We start from the raw sequence: 22,871 nt of genomic DNA on the forward strand, positions 1-22,871 counted from the left end.
CAGAGAATAGAGGCACGTAGGAGAGACGACGACCAGAAGGATAAAGAACGAAAGCTTTACTTTTTTCAAGTGTTTTTGATTGCTTGTTTCCCAGGTACTCTCAGGCACATTCCTGTTTCTATTTCTAAGGCCATATACAAAAAAGGACGAACGGTGCATGTTATTCCATTTTCACATGGTTTTAGAAGTCTAGGAGTCCCAAACTTCCTGTCAAAGAATATATTAGGAGATACTTAAATCAAGGTAGGAGTTCTTAATAAATCTTTGAAGGTTAATATTTACTGGAGTTTTCATTGAAGTACACAATATATCTCTTTTATGTTATGTTTGAACTAGCTTAATTACCCCCAAATAGAAGACACTACCAAAGAAGCCAAGACTTCTGTTTTTAAGAGGACAAAATAAGAACCAAGATTCACTTCCCCTGAATTAAAATGCCACAGAGCGTTGAGCTTTCTTACATGGTGGTTCCCAATGGAGAAGTCACCTTTTTCTTTTTTGAGCTGAATTATAGGTTTCACGTGATTGTAGTTCTTTTTCTAATTGTTTTCATATGTTTCAGCACTCAGTATTTTCTGCTTGTCTGTGAATCTTCTCAACCACATGGTAATTAATTACAGAGGGGAAAGAATCTCCAAGGAACAATAGACATTCTAGAAATCTTCAGAGGAAGAGCAGATGCCGCTAAGTGCCAGACACGTATTCCTTTAAGTCCCTCCTTGCCAGATGCCTGTTTCACTGATTATAGCCGAACAGACCATTGGATATGAGGAACCAGCCTGACACATCATTTGCACGAACCTTTATAACTCTGGATGTCGCTGCCCTGCGTGGAGTCTGCATGAACGGGAAGGTTTCTAGAGTTGCCCATGACATTGTGAGGCACAACAGGCTTTTCTGGAGTGCCCAGTTTCTTTCAATAGAACTGACCGACTGCCAGTCTGAGCTGGCTGCTTTATGTGTTGCCAAGTAAAAGGGGTGAAAGAAAATGCCAGCTCCTCCTTAGTTTAAATCATTATCTCACTGACTTTGAAATACCTAAGCCTTAGAAACTTTGAGACAAGCGTGCTTTTCCCTGACTCTCCTGCTTCAGGCCCTTAATCTCCCTGCAAAGATAGCCTTACTTGTCTCAGATGAGGCTGGACAGGGTTGCCAGGTTGGAAGCAGGCCTTGGCATTTCCTGTTTCGTGTTGGACGGTGCTCCTGCTAAGTGAAGCACTGAGCGGTGCCTACCGAGCAAACCCTGCTTCCTAAAGCAACTCAACTGTGAATGGCTTGAAAAGAAAAAGAGTCAAACCTTCCCATAAATATGAAGCCAAACAGCTCTGGATATTGCCCCTTACTTAAATTCATTTACCGAGGTTCAGATGATTTGAACTAGAAACCTCAATAGTCTCCCCTTCAAAGCGGACATTGTAATTCCTATTTTCAGGGTTGTCATGAAAATTAGTGTATCTGGAACATATTAGTTGCTCAGAGAGTCGTAATTATTGGAAAATAAAATAAAATATACCAAAAGTCACAATAGGCTACACTTAAATCTTTGAAAGGAAAAATTAAAATACATTATAAAATTGATTTAAGTATTTTTCTAGCTAAATACCTGAGAATGCAATCCTGACATACCTGCCTTATATATATAATTTGTTACTCCGTGGTCGGGAGTGCCAGCCCAGATTTTGGTCCATTTTTTTCTCTCAGTGAGTCTACCTTGAAACTAAATTTACAAGATTCATGTAGTTAGCGGAAAGTCAGTTATTGTGACAGTTTTTCCAGTGGGCAAGGAAATATCTTTATGAGACCAATGATACAGAAAACTTTCTTTACCCCTACCCCCTTTTTCAAGTCAGTGTATCTAAATTGAGATGACTTGAAGCAAGTCCTGCTGTGCTGTACATTTAGCCTAAAACAAACACACACTCAGGGGAATCTGTAGCCTGTCTGGCTACAAATTATGAAAATAAGGCACCAGGTTCTCCCTGCTCAGGTTGGCATTGCAAATTGGCATGGCCCTTTGCATAAATGTGTTTATTTTATTCCAGAGAATTCTACCTGAGTTGGCAAAGTTTAGGACCCCTGGTAAAAAAAAAAAATGGAAAGACTGCTGCTCTTGGATTTAAGATATTTGAGCTAGGGGTCTGCTCTCACACTGGGATAGAGATTGGGCAGTTGCTTCTCCGAACTTCCGTTTCCTCGTCTACAGAACGATGTAACAGTGCCCGCACTATCCACCTCACAGAGTGGCTGTCAGGGTCAGCTGAGCTGAGCTGAAGCATTTGAAAGGGCCATGTAAACTGTAAAGTACTGTGCAGTACGAGTAATAAACATTCTGCTGTTATCAGTCCTAGACAAATGTTGCTATCTATAACCAGCAACACAAGTCACAGCAACTTCTAAGCACAACTCACAAATTCCCTTTATTTAGTGACCCAAATACTTCTCATTCTCCAACATCCATGGTAATGATAGTACATTATTATTATTATTATTTTATGATGCTCTACTTTCAAAACTATTCCAGGCCTGGATGATACAGTGGTTGAGAACAGGGACACTGGAGCCACAATGCCTGGGTTTGAACCTAGACTTAGACAAGTTTCTTAACCTTAAGATTAGTTTCTTAACCTAATCTCAGTTTCCACTCTGTAAACTGGGGATAATAATAATACTAACCTCTCAAGTCTTAGAGTTAATCAAGTTAATACTTAGAGAACTCTTAGAAGTAGAATGTGCTCAATAGTCATTAACCACCTTTATTGCCATCATCAGTGTGCATTTAGATGATGCCTTTGGAGAGATTAATTCAGTGGCCTGTCATTTTCCAGAGACCCTTCTTTATGCGCACAGTCCACCAAAACCAGTCCGTCCTTGCCAAACTGTTGACTAGGGAGGCAAGAGGAGGGTGAGCAGAAGAGGAGGAAGTCGTCAGGCAGGAGACTAAGAGTCAGGTGTGCAACTTAAAGTGTAGGGTATCATATTTTAAGAAATAAATTTGCTCAGGTAACAGAGTACCCCCTCCCTTCCGAATTCTGTTTTAAAATTTTATTAGGAACAATGGTCAACAGTCAGAAGGGGTTTATGGGCATGATGAATGATGACTCTATTTTCCAAAAGTCAGATGGAGTAAGGGTCTGCTATAGCCTTTAAAATCAGTGGCCTGCCTCCTCTGGAGCAGCATGAGAACGGCACAGACATTTGGGCCATCTGGTTGACCAGAGTGTACAGCCCTTTGTTGCTCATATAGTCTTGAGCCAGACTAATTCCTCCTGTCTTCATTTCTCAGTTGTCCTTTAAAGATCAAGAATTTAATTGTAATCCTCTCTCGGAAGGCAGACAAAGTAGATGAAGTTTCTTTAGAAGTCAAGGAATTTTATATACTTATCATTCTGTATGCGCTGAGAAGATAAGCGATGTGGGGTGGGGGGTCGGTGTTTAACATGTTACGATTTTTTAGAAGCAAGGCTAGTCGTATGAGTGGGGGGATTTGTTTGAATGCCCGATAGGCACAATCAACTGTATCTTCCCCCACCCCAAACAATCAAACAAACAAAACAACAAAAAAATGCCTAGGCTCACTGCCTGATATTCTACCATTAAACTGCATTCCTTTAGGAATCTAAAAATTTGGGCCTTCAAGATCCCCCTTTGAAAATAGTAATCACTTTTAAGTCATTTGGCAAATGTCTTACCACAATTTACATGAAATAGAGAATAAAAGGGGGGGGAGCAGGGAGATGGGGAGTCACAGGGATGTAGGAGGGAGGAAGGGGCTGCTGATGGGAAGGTTCAGAGCAAGATAAACTTTTATGTCTTGGGTATATCATGCACGTGGCCATGAATTATACCAGATGTTTTTGGTTAGCACAGTGCTGCAGAAAGACCTTCCTGACTCTGCAATCTGGTGCACATTCTACATGTGCTGTCACGTAGCTGCATTTGCTTTCAACCAGATAAGTTTCTTGATGGTTCAACTTTTTGCCCTGTCAGTCAGAAAAAAATTAAGTACCTCCTGGGTGCATCACTATGGTGCTAAATATTAAAGAACAACAGCAACAAAAAGCTTCCTACTTTTTCCCAATTTCATGATGAAAGTTTGGATTCTCCCTTTCAGAGCCATTTAGGATCCTGCCTTTCAGATGCTGATGGGGCCTTGTGTACTAAATGAATTTTTAGTGTTGCTAGTACCTGTCTAAATTCAAAGCTTTAAAACATACCCTAACTCTGCTCCTACTCTGGACTGAAATAATTAGCAGATGTCAATGCACTAATGTTATTGGGAAAACCTTTCACTAACAACACCTTGTGTGTTTGAAGATAGGGATTTTCTTTTTTATTGGCCTCATCACATGTAGAGTTCCATTTCATTTTGCTCTATCAGTCAAAAGCAATTAAGTGATGAGAAAGAAGCTCTTCGTGATATCGTCCTTCGCAAAGAAAACCCTTTCCTGACCCTTCAGCCTAGCAAAGACTCAGAGTCTGAAGATGAAGTTGCATGTCGACTGCCTGATCTTGAGAAAGATGACTTTGCTGCAAGGAGAGCAAGGATGAATCAGACCAAGCCAATGGTGCCACTGAATCAGCTCCTCTATGGGCCTTACCGGAAAAAAGAGGCAGAGAAATCAGATGGCAGCAAACAACTCTCAAAGGGAACTTCAGAAAAGAAAAGTCTAGAATACAAAAGGTGTGCATCTTGTGTGTGTGTATGCATTTGAGTGTGTGTGTGCACAGTGGCATATGAGAGAAAGAACAAAATTAAGTTAAGGTGATTTGCACTATAGCTCCCTATTCCTGAGTCTTTCCTGCTCCATTTTTGTACAGTTTGTAATGGTGTTTTGTTCTGAGGTAGAATTCCAGATATCCAATTCCCTTTAAAGTCAGATGGCAGACAATAGACTTGTCATGTCCAAAGTATGACTGAATTTTCCAGTAAACATTGAATCCCATTGTGTAGATGTGCTGCATCAGGATACATCACCACACGTAGGAGCTATTGTCATAGATTGTCAATATTGGCATATATAGGTATGTACCGTTGCCTACCAGGGGACAGCCACCACTCAATGCTGCGCCATCCCATTCATAAGGGACAGAAAACAATTATCCCTTTGTCATAAGGTCTTGTCAGCTCCTTTTAGATGTTGCAAAGAAAACATCTGAGTGTTTCTTTTCCTTCCTACACACCAGCTAGATCACTTGCACATTTGATTAGGCATGTTTTCTTTCCCATCCCCCGAAAAGAAACTTTTTAAATATACAATATAAAACATCTCTATTTGTTCTATGCTGGAAATGGTTTTCAAGTGAGTTTCTTTCTCCCAATCTTTCTTACATCATGTTAATCTGCATGGGGGTGAATATGGGAAAGGAAAATTGTGGTGAAATGGGATTAGGCTGGTGAGATTTCACCTAAGAAGGGTATGATTTCATTGCAGAGGTCAACTTTATAAATTTCATCCTGCATATTTTACCATTCTTTTGTTATTCCTTATTTCCTTATTCAAAATCAGAATTCCCATCTTCATTATTTAACTGTCATCTCTGTGTCCATCCATCACTTTAGAGATTTGTAAGACTATTGACCTATGAATATAAGCTTCCCATCTCTGTTTTACAATGTTAAAATGGTTCTTTGGTAGAATCATTGAATTCAGTGGAGTAATTAGTGTTTTTAAGGAAATACTAGATACAAAATACATGAAAGCTCTCCCGATATAGAACAGGGAACAGAGCACAGAAGACACCATTTTTATAGGACACATTACACCTTCAGGAGGCTCTTAGTCTTGACTGTTCTTGTTGATGTGCCTTGTACAAACCATTCTTGCAAGGCCTTGTGGGAGAGATCATTTGTTGCAAATGAAACGAAGACTTTTGGATAACCCACTAGCATTGAGGGATGTTGATGGGGGTCAGCAATTTGAGTTAAGAAAAAGAGTAGCTTTCGTACCTCCCTTTTTGCCTTTCTCCTCCCTGTAATTTTAATTCTTAATATTTCCATCGGCATTTGCTGTCTGATGTGGCCTGACTCTATTTGGGAATACAGCTCTGGGTCTGGGGCAGCCCAGGACCTTTCTAGAGAGCATCAAAGAACTCATGAAAAAAAAGAAAGGGTCCCTGGTTGTTCTCTGCTATGCCCTTCAATCATCCCCCTCCCAAAAGTGAAAGAAAAATGGACAATTCTATAGCTTTTCTGGATGCTTATGTGTGCAAATACACCAAATCACCCAGGTAACAAAAGAACATCTCTTGGTTTTCTGGTTTGGATGATACATTTAAAAAAAGTTATAGTCCCTATTAATGCATATTGTTGAGATTTTCTATTTCAAGAAGGATTCTTACCTAGAAATTGACTTTTAACATGATAGAATATTGATACACTCAGATGCCACAGCTTTGATTTAAATTATGACTTTGTCAACATTAGCCAGCTAATGTTCACTTCTTAGAAAAACAATTGGAAATATCATTTTTAGTATTAATAATGGTGAACAGTTACTAACAAAAGAAACTAATGGGGGTTAACTTTGTAAATCCAGTTAAAGAAGATATTCTCTCTACTTGATCTTGGAGTTTACATTAGCCAAACCTGACAAATGTGACCATGAACCAGAGACTGAGTTTGCACATTGAAAGTTTCTGTTCAGAACCAATTTAAATGCACTTTCTGGCAGCTGTGGGTTTATGGTTGCGATGTTTAATATGTGAACAACATCCCAGTTATCTCCAAGAAAATCTTAGAATTTGGATCATGCAGAGCTTGTTACTAACATTTTACTGGTGCAGTAAAAGGCATTCCAGGAGGGCTCAGGGATTCAGTCAAAAAACTTGAATTCATTACAGTAACTTGAATTGTGTGGGAATTGGGCATCACTACTATCAAACCAAAATCTCATTACCATTCCTAATAGTCTTTCATAGAGCCCTGGCTTCTTTTCCTAAACTAAACTAGAGATTGTCATCTGGTGGAAAAATGCCATCTCATTACAGTGTTAAAAGGGTAGCACAGAGGAAAGTTACCGCAGCTCCAATTGATTCCATATTGTTGAGAAAGAGAAAGGTGCTTCCATCGTTTTTTTCTGTCCTCGGCCTCTGAATTTCCATGCTTGACATTCTGTCTGTCTGCTCCCCCTTCCTTGAACCTGAATTTTCCAATGATGTGGGGGCGGAATCAAATGGACAGAAACCAGGGCCAAACAGAAGAGGCCAAGTCGGTAGTGAGCTGTGTTACACAAGGTCAGGAGCGTGAACCGGCGGAAACAGGACCCAGGAAGAAGCCTGATCTTTACAAGGATGACCTGGCACAGCGGAGAATTCAGAGCAGACTTGCCCCTCAGCGTGAGGCTCCAAGCTTTGTCACAGTCTCCAAGATAACAGAAGCTGACTTGGAGACATGGGAGAGACTGAAAGTGTCAGAAAAGACCGAGAGGTGTGTCATGTTTTCCTGTGGTCTTGCTTCCTGGCAAGTGGTATTATTTAATTTTGAAAGAATGAAATGCTTATCCATGTATCAGTTTTATTTTGATGGCTTGGGGAAAAAAAGGCTCTCAAAATATGAGCGCTTCTAGAGAACAGCCAATCTTGCAGAAGTTGAAAATTATTAATATTAGAAGGTACAGGCCATGTGGGCAGAAAACATCCTCTTTCATCCAACTGACTTACCGTAAATGGTTATCTATTTTTATAGGCTTGTTTACCATAAGGCATTTAAACTTGACTTTCAAATAACTTCATTCCATCATGGCTGAGATTTTCTTGTACCATCACTTACTATGTTAGTGTTGTCTTGAAAGCTTTAGAAACTTAAAGCACCGTTTACATAGACAACGATGATTTTTTCTTCATTTGGTTGATTCATGGAAAAGTAATTCCATTTTAACCAGAGAAGTATTTTTCACATACCTGATATTGAAAAAAGAACTCTTAGTAGTAATTTGTATTTGTCTTAGAAACCTTTGGGACTTATTTCTGATTCTGACTAGGGATGGAGACTCTCAGCACATTTGTGCCCCTGAACCTTCACCAGAAATCACAGCAGAAACTGCCATCCGTGATGACTTTGCCAGCCGTAAAACAAGGGCCTGTAAGAAAGCTCCCGGCCCTAGGCAGAAGTTTGTGCACTTTGGACCAGTGACAGAGATAGATCAGCAGAAATGGAAGCGACTCAGCATTGGCAAGGCTGGGCCTAGGGAGGAGGTGGGAGAGGTCATCCATGGTGGCACCAAGCGTCACGCTTACCCTGTGTCTCCTGCCCCAGTGGCCACTTCCAGCCTAGAGGAAGACCAAATGCTTAAACCACAGAGAGTCAGCAGGTATTCTTCACCGTCTGTGTGCATGGGAGTCACTGCTACTCATAAAGAGTTTGCTTGGAGCATGTGAAACAACCCTCTGGAGATGACAGCGTTTTAACAGCCTCTTGCTCTATAGAAAAAAGGATAATGTTAGCGGGTCACACTGAAGGGAAGCATGTGTGTGAATTTACATGGCTGGCATCCAGATTGATTCTGGTGTCACCAGAATCACTGCCTGGGAATGCCAGTAATCTCAGCAAATGACCTTTTTCCCTTGGCTGCATTAAGCGTTCGCCTATTACTTGAAAATACTGAGTGTGTTATATGGAATGCTGTAATGATGTCACTTCTAAAGACATATTGATAAAAATTCATTTTATCTCTAACTTCCCTCTTTCCTGTTCCACAGAAGGATGAAAAAGAGTTTTGGACAGCTAAGTAGATACACAAAGAGAGTACAGGCCTCCTCCTTTCTATTCTCCTTTCCTAAATTATGCAATAAATCTTGAGTAGACAAAAAGATTTCTCTTTGGGGGGTTCCTGTAAGTCAGAGGTTTCCACCATCCAAATTTGAGGGAACACCTGGGTACAGACTGTGTGGCCATCACCAGGTCACATCCTCACTGGAGACCATCCAGCTTTGAATCCCCTAGGTGTTTAGGGGGAGTTCTGTTATGTGAGCTAGTCTTCTTCCATTAAGCAGACACAGGCTATTTATAAGACTCTGGATTATTCAGGGAACCTCCATTCTACCCGCATGGCAGAAGGAAATGCTCAGGACCCCTTTTCCACTTTGTCCTTGAAATCCAAGGGAAAGAGTTGATGGTCCCTGATGGTTCCCAACTATGGATGGCACCATTGAGGAAAGCAAGCCTGTAGATGTGATTAACCTAGTAACACCAGAAAAACATAGTTGGGGTTTCAGTGGCTGATGGGGAGCCTGGAAGAGGAGGGAGGTAAGCCAATAAGAAATGCATCCTCGGGTCCTTGAATCCCAAGGGGGCCACCACTCGTTCTCGAGACTACAGAGTCATGCCAGGATTTTGACTTTCCCAGGCTCTTGTCCAAGTTCACATTCTATTATTTCGATCTGATGATCTCATCTTTACTAACCGGCCTTTGGAATGAGAGCAACTGTACTATTCTGTCTTCATCCTCATCTCTTAATCTTTCAATCACAATCACTTTCAATGTCTCCTTTCATGGCCCTTTTCCCTCTTCTCTCTTGCCACCATTGCTACTTGGTTATCAGCAGAATAGTGAGTTCTGGAGTAGATGACTATTGCAAAAAGGTCTCCTGGCTGGCTCCTGTGTTGGAGGCTCAGGAGGAGAGTGTCTGCAGTTTGAGCGAGTGCCCAAGGAGCACAGAGAAAGGTGAGAAGCAAATGTTTCCTTCCTCCCCAGGAGATGAAGGGTGAGAGGTGGGATCAGGGACTCTGGGGTGAATTCTTTCCTAGTAATAAAGCTGTCCTCTCTGGCTTTAGTTACACCCAAACACCTGCCACAGGATGGCAAAGAAGAGAGCAAAGGAGTTGCTCAAAGAGATTCTGAGATGCTGCCAAGGGCAGAAAGATCAGAAGAGAGGAGCCAGCCACCGTGAGCTCCTTGCCTGCATTTCCTGTTATGCTGTCTCTGCTGTGTGTGGCTGCTGTGTTCCCAAAAAAACAGCTTAGGCGACACACTCTGCGAATGATGACTGATGTGGTGTGGTGTTAAATCACTTAAAAGAATGCACCCAACCTAGGATCAGAGTTTTGCTTTCGGCGCCCGCTCTGGGTAGAGTATTTTAGCCTTTGCATGTGGTTGGGTGCTGGTCAGATTTCATTGTTGAAAGGCTTTTCTCTCAGGAATCATAAAAATCATAAAGGGAAGCCCATTCCTGTATAAGTACCATTTGCATGACGAAGCCTTGTGGTATTAAAAAGAGGGGTTTCTGACTCAGCTGCTGTGTGTGCTACTGCCTCCATGGATATTGGCTTCTTCTGTCTTGAGTTAATGCCAGCGAGTGACGCTACTGAAAATAGCCTTAGCAATAAGTGGGCTTTGACTGGCTGGACTGAATGTTGCCCTAGTCCGTGCCCTTGGGCCTCTGAATGGGAGACTTCCAGGGAAGAAGAGAAGATGACAGTGCCTGCTTGGGATGGCAGAGGACTGAAAGGCCAAGCAAAGTTGCTCGACTCACGAAAGGATGACATGATGACCAGGAGAACTGGGGTGTCCCTCAGACACACTGGATGCAACCCAAACCAGTTCCTTCCAGTTCCATTTGCAAAACAACAGGATATGGAGGAGGCTGCCAAGGGGACACCAATGAAAGTTAAGAGGTCAGAAGGTTGTTCTGTGACTTTGTTTCTACAGTCTGAACCTTGATCCGTGCTTCAAATATGTTTATTGATGCAGTATGGGGCATCAATGCCTCTTTCCTGCTATTGCTCACAATAATGGATTGACTAAAATTGGTTTTCTCTGCCAAGATTTTTTTTTTTTTTTTGCATGTAAGCAGGTGTGTAAAGAGGGATTCAGCAGTGAATTTACCCATTAAAATACTCTTTCTGACTCTCATTTTGTGGGCAGAACCAACAAGAAATAACAAATAAAAACAAACAAGAAACAACAAATAAGAAAAACTCTTATTTCTTCCTAGCTCACCTAGGAGCTTTTGGGTAAAGGGGTTGAACTTATTTCTGTAACTGATTTCACTCTAATTGCAAGAAGGTTTTCAGATCCAAAGAAGATGTTTACCACTTACAAAATTTGTGATTCGTTTAATTTAATTTCAACGTTAGCACACACACTGCCTTCTAGAGGCAGGGCTCTGCCCATGCTCTAACTTGATTTAAGATGAAGTGCAGGGAAATATTTCTCTTTTGGGCTTCATGTTCTGATTTAAGTTCCCATGTGTTTAAGCCCCCATTGCTATTTAAAAAGAGTGAGGTACTGTTGTTAAAAGTGTGGTCTGCTTGATCAGTGTAGAGAAAGAGGAGTGAGGAATGTTTTGCTTCATTATATGCTCCGCTATAACACGGGAAGGGACCTTGATGGTGTTGGAATTGAGGATTAATAGGGAGCAGAGGGAACCTTAAATGAATTCCACAATTTTAAAATGAGTATCCTAGCCCTCTTTATCACCTGCATTTAATCTATATTTTACATTTCTTCTGGATAATAATGTCATAGTAACATCTCAGTATAACTCTCAGTAACATCTCAGTATAACGCAGTATATATCAGGGAGCAGAGTTAATATTCTTGCTTTAAAATGATTCTGTGATTTAATTTAATTTAATTTCATAGCTGTAGAGTACTTTGCAACCTGGAAATCCATAGGTCGGTTGAATTGATATTAGCTCCTTTTCACAACCAATGTAAAAGCATTAAGCAAGGGAATCACATGTGGGTCCCAGGCTGGGTAGTGGCAGGGGGCTGCCCTGTCCACCATGTCACTCCCTGTCTTGGTGCCCTGACAGGGTGCTTGACCCCAGATCAGCGGGCTGCTGTAAAGCAAGTGAGAATGAAAGGAAAGAAGGAAGTCAGTCCACAGGCTGCCTATGGCTACATCCTCCATATCTTCCCGTTTGTTGACATCTTGCATAACCTTTTTTTTTAAATTCCTTTCCTCCTTTTATATAAAGAACCAAACATGCTAAATTAATCTACGTGTATGTTGATTAATGTATGTGAAAATTCATCAAGATGTATCTAAATGGTATGCACACTTTTCTGCATGTATGCTATACTTCAATAAGATATTTTTAAAAATTCAAGTCAAGAGACAAAAACGCATACCAAATACTAATGGATTATTTGTAGGTTAGCCATCTGTTAAGTATAACTTTTTTCTCTGCCTTCCATAGATAATTTAGAAATCACAATATTTGAATAAGTCTATTCCAGCAGGTCCGTTTATTAACTGGGTAGCATCAATCCAGTTGTCAAACTTAGCCTTGCTAACATCATCCCTTTAAATGTGCAGTAATCAACTCGTTATCTGCTTCAGTTTGGCAGTGTTTGGGAAAACTCAGTCTGTTGGGTTAAACTTTAGCACCTTCTGAAATCATCCCCCAGAGAAAGAGAAAATGAGTCTTACTGCCAGAAGATAAACATCCACAAACCTTTCCGTTAGCTTGTTTTTAGCCAATTCAGCAGAGATTTTGAGTTTTATCCTGCCATGGTTGCTTATTTTGCACTGATGAATGTAAACTGTTCTAGAACCATAAAAGGCCAAGAGAAAAGGGTGTGTGTGTACACTCATGTGTTCGGGTTGTCTTCTCCAAGGTTGCAGGAAGATATTTTTAGAAACTACTCTTTTCCCATAAACTGTTATGAAACTGAGCATGGGACCACGTAATTTTTGCTGACACCCCTCAAAATGTACTCTATGGGAAACTGAAAGCAGGGCATTTTTTCTTTGCTCAAATAATTCTTTGTCCATCATCTAAGTGCAGGAACAAGCACTTCAGTGTCTAGGTGAGAGCCTTCCCTGAAAACTGCCCTTTCCTGAGAAGACAGTCATTTGCAGGCGCTGTTGTGTGTGTGCGTGTGTTTAATGTGCTTGAAATATGGCCTTCGTGTTCCAATTATTTTTTTCTAATTTGATCTTTTTCTTTGGTTTAGCAGACAAATTTCAATTTAAGGTGATTCTATTGCAGTGGTCCAATTTTACAGATACAAATATCAGAAGAATATAAATTATTGGGGGAAAAAAACCAGGTTTTTCAAGTTATGAAAAATCATCCAAATCTGGTTTTGATTAAGGCTGGCAGTTTTCTAGGAATTGTGGTTTTTGTCAAATGCAGGAGGAAGGCACTGATTGGGGTTCTGGTTGGAGTTCTGGTTTGCGTTCAGAAAACTGCAGAAACGCTCTTTGATGTCATTTGTGCAAATGCATTAACATATCAGGGAAAGGGTCAGTAAGCGTGTGCTTGTATGTTGGGTATCCATTACAGGCCATTACTGCCGAACATAAAGGCATGAACAGTCTAACTGTTTGTGAATGAGCATAACATAGGGTTTTTTTTAAAGCTCCCTTCTCTAAACATTGCGGGTTGTACCTAAGCCTTTTTGTGTTTACACTGAACAGATTCTTTCTTTGTGGGGAGCATGGGGGTTATTTCATTTCTCCTCTGGGTTTTCATACGAATTTTGCAATTCTTTAAAAATGTCAAGACCTTGCCTTCATTGTAAGCAGCTAATGAATATCACAAATTGTCTAATGACGCTACTCTTCCAGTAGGATCAGCTAAAAGGTTTGGCACTCATTTATTTCACCAGTAGTTTTTATTTCCAGCTTGTTACAGCTTTAACTTTCTGTCTTGCCAGCCCTCTAATTTTGTATTTGGTCTTATAGATACGGTCCGAGAACTCCTGTGTCTGATGACGCAGAGTAAGTTGTCTTGTATTCTAGGATTATGTTAATTACTAGCCTAAAGTGCATGCTTCCAGTACTTACCACTAATTGAAATGCAATCGATGTAACAGGCAACTGAATGGCTAACTGACTCTGCAGCCTCAGAAAAACTCTTGATGTTGGAATGCAGAACATATGTTCCGTGCAGGAGAGATGAATGAAAAAGCAACTTAAGCATGATTCTAATATGCAGCTGCTGCTTAAAACTTAACATTTGCTTTTCATAGACTGAGCATGTTAAAGATGTTCTTGTTACGGGTTGCACTTCGGTACCTCCTGAACCACGGAATTATTCAAAAAGTATTCTGAGTTTTGCATTTAGTTCTTGATATGTTGGAACTTGGAGTTAACAATGCAACAATCGTTCCTGTAGCCGAATGTTTTTAAAATAAGAAAATAAATCCCGAACTACTAATTATAGACTCAGAAGCCCAATTCCTCCCAGGTTGAAGTGATATAAACTGTGGACCAAACACTGATGTTTCTTTCAAGCTCTGTGGCATAGCAGGGGGTCAAGGAGGTAAAATACTACGTGGGCTCTCCCCCTCTGCTACTTGATTTTCACTCCTCTCAGAGATCCATTTCCCAATTCCCCACCTCACAGACCAAATCAAGAAAACCCCACAACTTCCCACTTGTGACCCCATTAACTCTGTTTCAAAAAATAGATTTCCCACATGCAAATCATGCTGAAATTACTCCACAAGGCAGCAGTTTTCTTTGCAGATTACCAGCCTCCTCGGATTTGAGTAATCTGTGTTTGAAGAAACATGATTAATATCTAATTCCAACATCGGCAGTCGGCTGAGCAGCTGCCTCCCGTCTCTCTTCCCTGTGTGAGGCATTTTGTGGCCACCTCAGTGTCTGTGTGTTGCCAAGAGTGAACCCCAGCACTTTTTCTGCCTGCTTTAATTGCCCAGCCAAGTCACAGGGCAAGGGGTCTAAATAAGGATGTCGAACACACAAATACTACTTCCACAGGAGATAGTGAGATTAGGCAGAATATGATGTCTTCAAATTATGCATTTTCCATGTTCGTGCTCAAGATGTCAGTGTAATTTGCACTCTAAGACCTAAGCGATCTGACTCAGGTGCCAGGGATAGTTTCCCAAGCATGGCTCTGTTACTGGTTTGTGGCCCAAAACACGGAGCATCCATGTCTCAAATCCAAGTTCAGGCTTAGCTTGACTGGCTGCATGGGGTTAATGGTCTGTAAACTCATGCCCTCCTTTTTACATTTAAATCTGCTGTGGAAATATTTAACATTCACCAAAAGGAGGATTATAAAAGAGTGATAGACAAAAGGCTGCTTCGATTTAGTCGGCAAAAACATTTTGATAGAATGTATTTGGTCTTTGTTAATGCAAAGCCACTGTGCAAGTTGCCTGAAACAGATCTCTGGAAAACCCTAAAAAGTGAAAGGAAAGAGGCTACATTAAAGAACTTTTGAATTTACCTGCCCTGAATATTAAACCTCACACAAAAGAAAAGGCAATTTTTTTTAAGGGGTAAGGATCCCGTCTGTCCTTCTCAAAATTTACGAAAAGCAACCTCATGGACTGAGAAAAGTAGAGCGCTTCTTTTCCAGAGGTCTTACTTAGGTACATCCAAAGTGCTAAAAATCCCTCTTGAAGTAGATACAATTTGCATGTCATCATGTGAAAACAAAATCAAAACATAGTATCAGGAGTTTATTTTTTATTAGAAAATTACACTCTTTTTAAATTTCTCTATTCCCCTACTGTCTCCCTTTTTCAAAACTTTAAAGGCAATTATTGACACAGGCTAAATTTATCCGTAACTGACACATTCTTTAAATATAGCCCAAGCAAAAACAGATATGTCCTTAAAGGTCAGGGGAAGACCTACCACAGGCAAATAGACAAATTTCCACCTCCTGGCAAGCTGAGAATGTTTCCTTAGATTTAGTTTCACCTTCTTGCCCTTTTCTTCATTTCTCTCCTCCTCCTCTCCTTCTACTTTCCCCACCAATGAAACCTGTACATGGTGAGCGAGCCATGGGCCATTTTTTCTTAATTCCCTTACTTGAGGTCTTACCCAAAAACAATTTCCAGGCTTCCCTTGAAGGGTATTTAATCCTGACCCTCAACAATGGCAACCACCACCAAAAGAGACTCAGGCTCTGCAGCCAGGTGCCCCTGTCCCAACAGCCCCCAAAAGCACAGGTTTAGTCCAAGTCACATTAATACTTAGAACCTGAGCTGCTCCAGAATCCTCGTCCCCACCCCCAAATACACACTTCTTCATTTTAGAAGCTGAATTCAAGCTCTGAACTAGGGAACATTTTCTAGATGGTGACTCAGCCCATTTTCTGCTATTATAAAATCTCAACTATCTCACTTCCTTTTTACAAAATGCCATATAGATATTGCTCATATGTATATATATATTTACCAACTTGCTGTTATTTCTTTAAAAAAAAATAATGAAACTCTGGGAAGTTAATAGTACTTCCTAGTATATGTAAGCGCAAACCCAAATTTTTTCTTTTTATTTAACTAACCAGCTTTTGGCCACATGTGGACTGAATAGTTAGAGCTGCAGTGTGGGAGCAGAGTTGGAACCCAGGACAGAAGAATATGGTTCTGAGAAAGTTTCCTTCCATTTTCTCCATGTCCTTCAGGTCAGATGGCAAAATCCCAAATTGTGGAGAAGGCTTCCCAAGGAAGAAGATTATTGCTCTGTGGCCAGATTGTGGCTTAAACCAAAATTCTGTGCTTTAGAAATGATAGAGGGCACAGTAGAGGGGAGGGACTTCCTCTCTCCCCCACAATCAGCCATCTGTTTAGTGGATTACAAGGGGTCCCAGTTCAAAGAGCTTTGTATCTTCTAAAATCTTAGCAAAGATTCAAAATTGCCTTAAATAATGAATTGACTTGATTGGATCCTTTTTTTTTTTAACTGTGAATGTAGGAGTGAGATGAATTTTGGTCTCTTCCTGGAAGGCTTATTTAAGTGAGTTTTGGTCCATTAAGTCTAAAAAAAACATGGACTAGACTTCACTACCTAACCCTGTAAATTTTAAATCATTCTTAAACAACATTTATAAATAGTTCAAAATTGGTGAAAAATCGCATACACACAGACACACAACTTTGCACTCCCTTTGAGGACTACAGTTTATCTTTCTGGAAGGCAGAGCTGCAGAAATCACCACTATCCTCTCAGGATGTTGAAGCAGTTTCACACCAAGAGTTTTCATACCCATGCTAGTAGAAGCTTCAGATAAAAATCCTTCTGTGCAGTTGGATTATTATAATACCCTTGTGGAAGACAGATTACAGAGACCATCTTCAGTTTTAGTTTTGTGGGGTCAGACTGAAATTGTCCCATACCTAGCAATAGGAGAGAGGCACCCACGTGTTCATGCAGATACACTGAGTGATTGAAATGAAGGTGGTGGAGGGCCATTGCTTTGGGGTGATTTATCTCCTTTCAGAACATGGCCCACCGAGGGACCCATTGCATCCAAAGATGCTGCCGCTGCTCATTGTCTGGCCCTGGGATAACTATTTTGGGCATCACTGATGATGCCTGGAATTAGTTGGTGTCCCAAATGCATGGCTTTTCTTTTTCTTTGTGTTAAGCTGGCTTCAAAAATGAATTATCACTGTCTTCTGTTTTAAAGGTTGATAGTGCATTTTAAAAGGCACTCCATGGTGAGGATTTTTGGACTATTTAGCCTGCTTGGCCACAGTTAGTCATTTCTTTGTGGGAGAAAAATGGAGGATTTTGCTTTAATTTTTACCCCTGTTTTCATCTTGCTACTTTAGCATTTGCTGTAACAAAGGATTATATAAATAGACCATGGAAAGACCCTATGGTCTTGCCCACCACTTAAAAAGCTCCATGGAATATATATGTATATATACATATAGCCTAACGGTTTCTTAAAAATTGAATGGGGGTGGGGGGTTCTATCTTTTTTTTAAAAAAAGAGTAAATTCAGAGGCATTCTGACATTCAAAGGCATTGTGAGACTGTGAGGATATAAAGCATATTTTGATTTCTATATTTTATTCCTTACTTTTACCATAAAAGTTCTCTTCATTCCACAGTGCCATCAACTGCACTTTCAATTTATGGACAGTCTTACAGGGAAAAATAAATAAATCAAACACTGACACCATCAATTCATAGATGTTATATGCATTCAAAATTCAGAAATTACAATATGAAAAAAGTAGCTGTCTTAGCCTTGAGGCTGTGTGATATTTTTTTGAAAATGGAAAAATTACCACCTTCAATGTAGTAAACACTTATGCCAGCTCTTTACACAAAGAAGCATTTACTGTTAAGTTTTCACTGCATGGAACGCCACACTCCCTACAAACTCTCCCTATGTCATACTTTTTAGTTCTCATTTTTAAAAAAATACATTTCCAAATGGGGGAAGTCCAGAACTTCAGCTATCTTTCTCTAGTTCTTCCTTAAATATACTTTGACACCACATATAAAACGATGCTGACTCTGTGTTATCACTGAAGACAAAGGTGGTCTCTCATTTTGGCCTTTGCAGCGAAAAGAGTAGGGGGTGGGCTGCTAGCATGCCCTCTGCCAGCCGAGGGGTGTGACCTGGACAGACCGTCACCAGCGCTGCTGCTTCTGTGCTGCTGCGGGGAAAAAGCAGTTTTCCAGACACGATAGCGCCCCCACGTGGTAGAGCGCCGCAGTACGTGCAGAGAAATGACGGGGCCCGAGCTCGGTCAATCATTGTTTTTGCTCTCTCCTCATCAGAAGCACAAGTATGTTTGACATGCGGTGTGAGGAGGAGGCGGCGGTCCAGCCGCACAGCAGGGCCCGCCAGGAGCAGCTGCAGCTGATAAATAACCAACTGAGGGAAGAGGACGACAAATGGCAAGATGTGAGTAGAGGCCAAGGCCGCGGGCAGTGGGGAGGGGAGGGGAGGGGGCTGCCCAACTTGATGGGTTAGAGGCCCTTCTGAAACAGAAAATCAGGCTGATTGGGGGGACTTGAAAGCTACTTGGGGAACTTAGATTGGGGATGGTCGGTGAGAAGGAGCCCGGAGAGGATTTAAACAGTAACAGAAAATGAAATAGCTAAGAGGAGAGTTGAGGAGTGAATAGCACAGACGTGCAGTCGGCAAGTAGACTTGCTGGAAGCTTGGCCTAAAGGAGAGGGGAGCGGGAAAGAGGAGACTGGAATGGGATACAGCCTTGAGAAAACACTGCCTATTGAGATTATATATTCAAAAGTGAGGATGGGGGCACAGTGGCTCAGCTGGCAGAGCTCTCACCCACCATGCCGGAGACCCAGGTTGGATTCCCGGTGCCTGCCCATGCAAAAAAAAAAAGTGGATGATGTGAAATCATGCCATGTGCTTGGCACTGTTCTAACTGCTTACCATGTAAAAATTCATTTAATCTTCCCAGTAACCCAATGAGCTAGGAACTGTTATCGTCCCCAATTTCACAGATGAGACCAGAACAGCTAAGTGATTTTCCCACAGTCACACAGGGAGTGAGTGGGGAACCCGGGACTAGGACCAGGTAAGGAAGATTGCAGAGCTCAGTGAGGGCCTTGAGATTATTTGTGTGCTGAGAGCAAAGATCCCGGACAGTGGAAGAGAAGAAGACAGAGATAAGAGGAGGGAGAAGGGATTATTTCATTAATCTTCACAGGGCATTCTAAGGTCACTTTTGCAAACTTCATTCTGTTAGTCAAAAAAAAAGTTAAGTTGTCTGAAGTTGATAAAATTTAGTAATAATTCTGTCTACAATATATTGAGCACTCACTAGTGCCTGCTACTTTACATGTGCCATCTTGTTTAACTCTCACAAGAGGCTGCTGAGGTTAGATACTCTTATGCCCATTTTAGAGATGAAACACTGAGATAGAAAGGCTAAGAAACTTGCCTGAGATTACAAAGTAGGGAAGAGATAGAGTTGAGATTATTTCCTAGAGCTTCAATACCATCCTTGTTACCCCAAAAGCCTAACTCTTTATTATGCTTTAACTGCCTATAGGAGTTGCAGTGTTCTGTAAGACCCCAAAAGCTAATTTTTTGCATTTTTCTTCTCTTCCTGAGGAAACTGTATAGGTGTGTGGTTAATCCCCACCATTTTATTGCCAGCAAGGTCAGAGTAATCTCCATGCACAATGCAGATGTCATAAATAAACAGGAAGAAATGAGGTTTCTTATAATTATATTGTGATGCAATTTTCTAAAAATTGACAACCCTCATGAATATGATTGTGTATTTCACATTGCATATTTCACTTTTCTGCCCCACTACAGATCATGTAGATGCTATATATAAATGTTTTCTGCCTTTGACTTGTACTAGTCCCAATCAGACTTACACTGGTTTTATGGAAGAGCCCTAACGTAGGGCCTGACCCATAGTTAAAGCTCATTAAACTCCAAAGAATAGAAATGGAATTGCGTGGAAGCCTGGAAAGGAATATTATATATCTCTCTCCCCTCAGGACCTGGCTCGATGGAAAAGCCGCAGAAGAAGTGCTTCTCAGGACTTAATCAAGAAAGAGCAAGAAAGGAAAAAAATGGAGAAGTTACTGGCTGGAGAGGATGGAACAAGTGAGCGAAGGAAAAGCATCAAAACCTACAAAGAAATTGTTCAAGAAAAGTGGGTTCTTCCTGTTGTTTATTATTAAGTGTACAATATTATCTAGATACACTGTCTTTTTCTAAAAAATGTTGGCTATCACAAAGGCTCAAATATCAGTATTTTACAGCCCCTGGTCTATCCCTTTAGCTCTGCCTTAGTTCCTACCCAGGTCTTCTTTGCGACTTTTGTGACTGTTGACTTTATATATTGCTCCCTTTAGAGAGCGGAGAGAGAGAGAATTGCATGAAGCATATAAGAATGCACGGTCCCAAGAGGAGGCAGAGGGGATCCTTCAGCAGTACATTGAGAGGTTCACCATCAGTGAGGCTGTGCTCGAACGCTTGGAGATGCCAAAAATCCTGGAAAGAAGCCATTCAACAGAGCCAAACTTATCCTCCTTAGCGAATGAACCCAACCCCATGAAATACCTGCGGCAACAGTCACTGCCTCCGCCCAAGTTCACTGCCACTGTTGAAACCACCATTGCTCATTCCGGTGTTCTGGATCCCAGCACGTCAGTAGGCAGTGGGGCTCCCAGCAAAACTGTCGTTCCCAAAGCCGTGCCTATGCTGACACCCAAGCCTTACTCCCAGCCCAAAAACTCTCAAGAGGTTCTGAAGACCTTTAAGGTAGGGTGAGTTCCTTAAGAGTAGAAACAAAATTGCAATCCAGGTATGGAGTGGAAGGAAAAATTCTGAGCTAAGAAAATGCAATTGTCTTTACCAAACAGAAGGAGAATATGTCAGTGTCTACAAAAGCAAAGTTGATGTGTCTCAGGAGATTTGGGTTTGCACATACTAAGGGATGTTCTCCTGAATTACTCGTTAGTCCTAATAGACTCCAGTAAAATGGATGGTTGAGTCACCTCCTCAGGCACAGTCTGTTTTCTAGTTTTATATAATTAAATGGTCTTTCTAAAGTTAGTGGTCACCACCCTAGTTTAGCAACAACTTGGGTATTTCCAGCTGTAGGAAGGTATTGCAAAGACCTCAAAGCAACATCTTAATTGCATTTGGTTTCAGTGGAAGTATATCCATCGACCTCATTTTTTTAAGAGGTTGATATCAGATCCAAAAAGATGCAACAATTGCAAAAATAATAATAATGCAAGGTCCTCGGATGATACAAGATTTCATTTATTTTTTTTAAGTGTAAGGAAAGATGGAGAACTGGGGTTTTTGTTTTGTTTTGTTTATTAAACAATGAATATAAAAAATAATGTTCCAGAACCAAAGATCCTGTGGCACAATCTTTCCATTTTTTTCACCTTCTAGGATTTGTCCCTCACATCCGGGAGCAATCATCCTTTGTCTTAAACTCTTTTGACTTGTAAAGAAAAATCAGTTCTCACTGTCCCTGTGCACCACATGGGCTCATAATAGGAGGCAGAGGTGGAAATCATTACTAAGAGACATACACATTGTGACTGTACAAACAGTTTGCTGAACTAAACTAGTTGAGCAATCTGATGTTGTCTTCCTTACTGAATTTCAGAAGGCATCAAATCCCACTTTCTGACTTTTGTTTAAATAACTTCGAGGGAATCTTACAAATCTGAGCTTTATGCTTTGGTAGAACAAAAGGAAGATAGTCTGTCTCTCTCATCTGGATTGAGTTTGGGATGTTTGTCCCTTTAGAGGGCAGAGATGGTGTCTTTGATGTTCACAGCTTCTTCCCCAGAGCCTGGCATAGGTGCCCAGAACATAATTGTACTCGGCAGGTGTGGGTTGAGTAAGTTCATGAATCTGTCCTGCGAAGATGAGCTACCAAGCATGCAGTCACACACAGATATGCGCATGCCCTCACGTGCTCAGTGGTCTGTCTCCATAGCTTTCTTTCCCCTAGGGCTTGTGATGATGAGTATCTGTGATATTTAATGAAGGTTTTATGTTGAAGTGAACGGGGTAGGGAACACAGTTATTTACCATTGTATCCAAGGCTTCTGATCTGGATTTCTACTTTCTCTTCCTTTGTGTACATTGTGCAATGTGATCATTCAAACCGAAGTGCTGGGAAAGATGACTTTGTGGCAAGAGTTTGCTTTGTTTTGTCCCTGGGACTTCTTTTGGGTGGAGTACTCTTAGGGGAATGTCGTTGTGGTTTGACTTTTTTTGTTTTTCAGGCTAGTCTAGCACCTGGAGGGGTTTGGTTCATCCCAGCCTAGGAATCAACTATTCCCGAAAGGCGTAGAAGTGTCCAAATTGTAAGGCAAGCGGGAAAAGCTCTTAATCAAAAGTCAGGTGGCTTAATTTTTGGCTAAGGATTAGAATGTGTATGGCTTAGAATTAGAATATGTGTGTGTGGTCTGGGCCTCAGGCTTTGCTTTTTCTGGACCACGGGTTTCTTTTTTTGTCCCTAGGTGTTACCTTTCTCCACTTCTAAGGTGGTCAGCTGCGTGACCTGCCTGCTATCTCTGAGTCCAACTTCCTGGGCACTAAAAGCCAGCTGCCCATTCGTAGTTAAACTTAAGCCTCTCCTGATACCCATGTCATTTCGTATGTGCATTGCCCTCTGTCAGTGTCAGCCCATTCCCCTTGTTTTTAAACATGGTCATTCACCAAACAA

General features: G+C 41.1%; 1 protein-coding gene across 25 annotated transcripts in view; it reads left to right on the forward strand.

Moving 5' to 3' along the window:
* The window catches only part of LIMCH1 (LIM and calponin homology domains 1), a 388,350-nt gene that overhangs the window by 302,202 nt on the left and 63,277 nt on the right, over positions 1-22,871 (forward strand). For 11 of the 25 annotated variants that reach the window (XM_077136739.1, XM_077136743.1, XM_077136741.1 and 8 more), the window contains 4 exons: positions 13,636-13,671; positions 18,454-18,580; positions 20,167-20,324; positions 20,527-20,935. In XM_077136739.1, the coding sequence (XP_076992854.1) occupies positions 13,636-13,671; positions 18,454-18,580; positions 20,167-20,324; positions 20,527-20,935 (730 nt within the window). Of the gene's footprint in view, positions 1-4,378; positions 4,682-7,180; positions 7,427-7,979; positions 8,310-9,540; positions 9,663-9,772; positions 9,885-10,360; positions 10,613-13,635; positions 13,672-18,453; positions 18,581-20,166; positions 20,325-20,526; positions 20,936-22,871 lie in introns of all 25 variants that reach the window. The other 14 variants (XM_077136731.1, XM_077136732.1, XM_077136733.1 and 11 more) reach the window with 3 other exon arrangements.

This window comes from Tamandua tetradactyla, chromosome 19 (assembly GCF_023851605.1).
Source record: "Tamandua tetradactyla isolate mTamTet1 chromosome 19, mTamTet1.pri, whole genome shotgun sequence".
NCBI classification, from domain to species: Eukaryota; Metazoa; Chordata; class Mammalia; order Pilosa; family Myrmecophagidae; genus Tamandua; species Tamandua tetradactyla.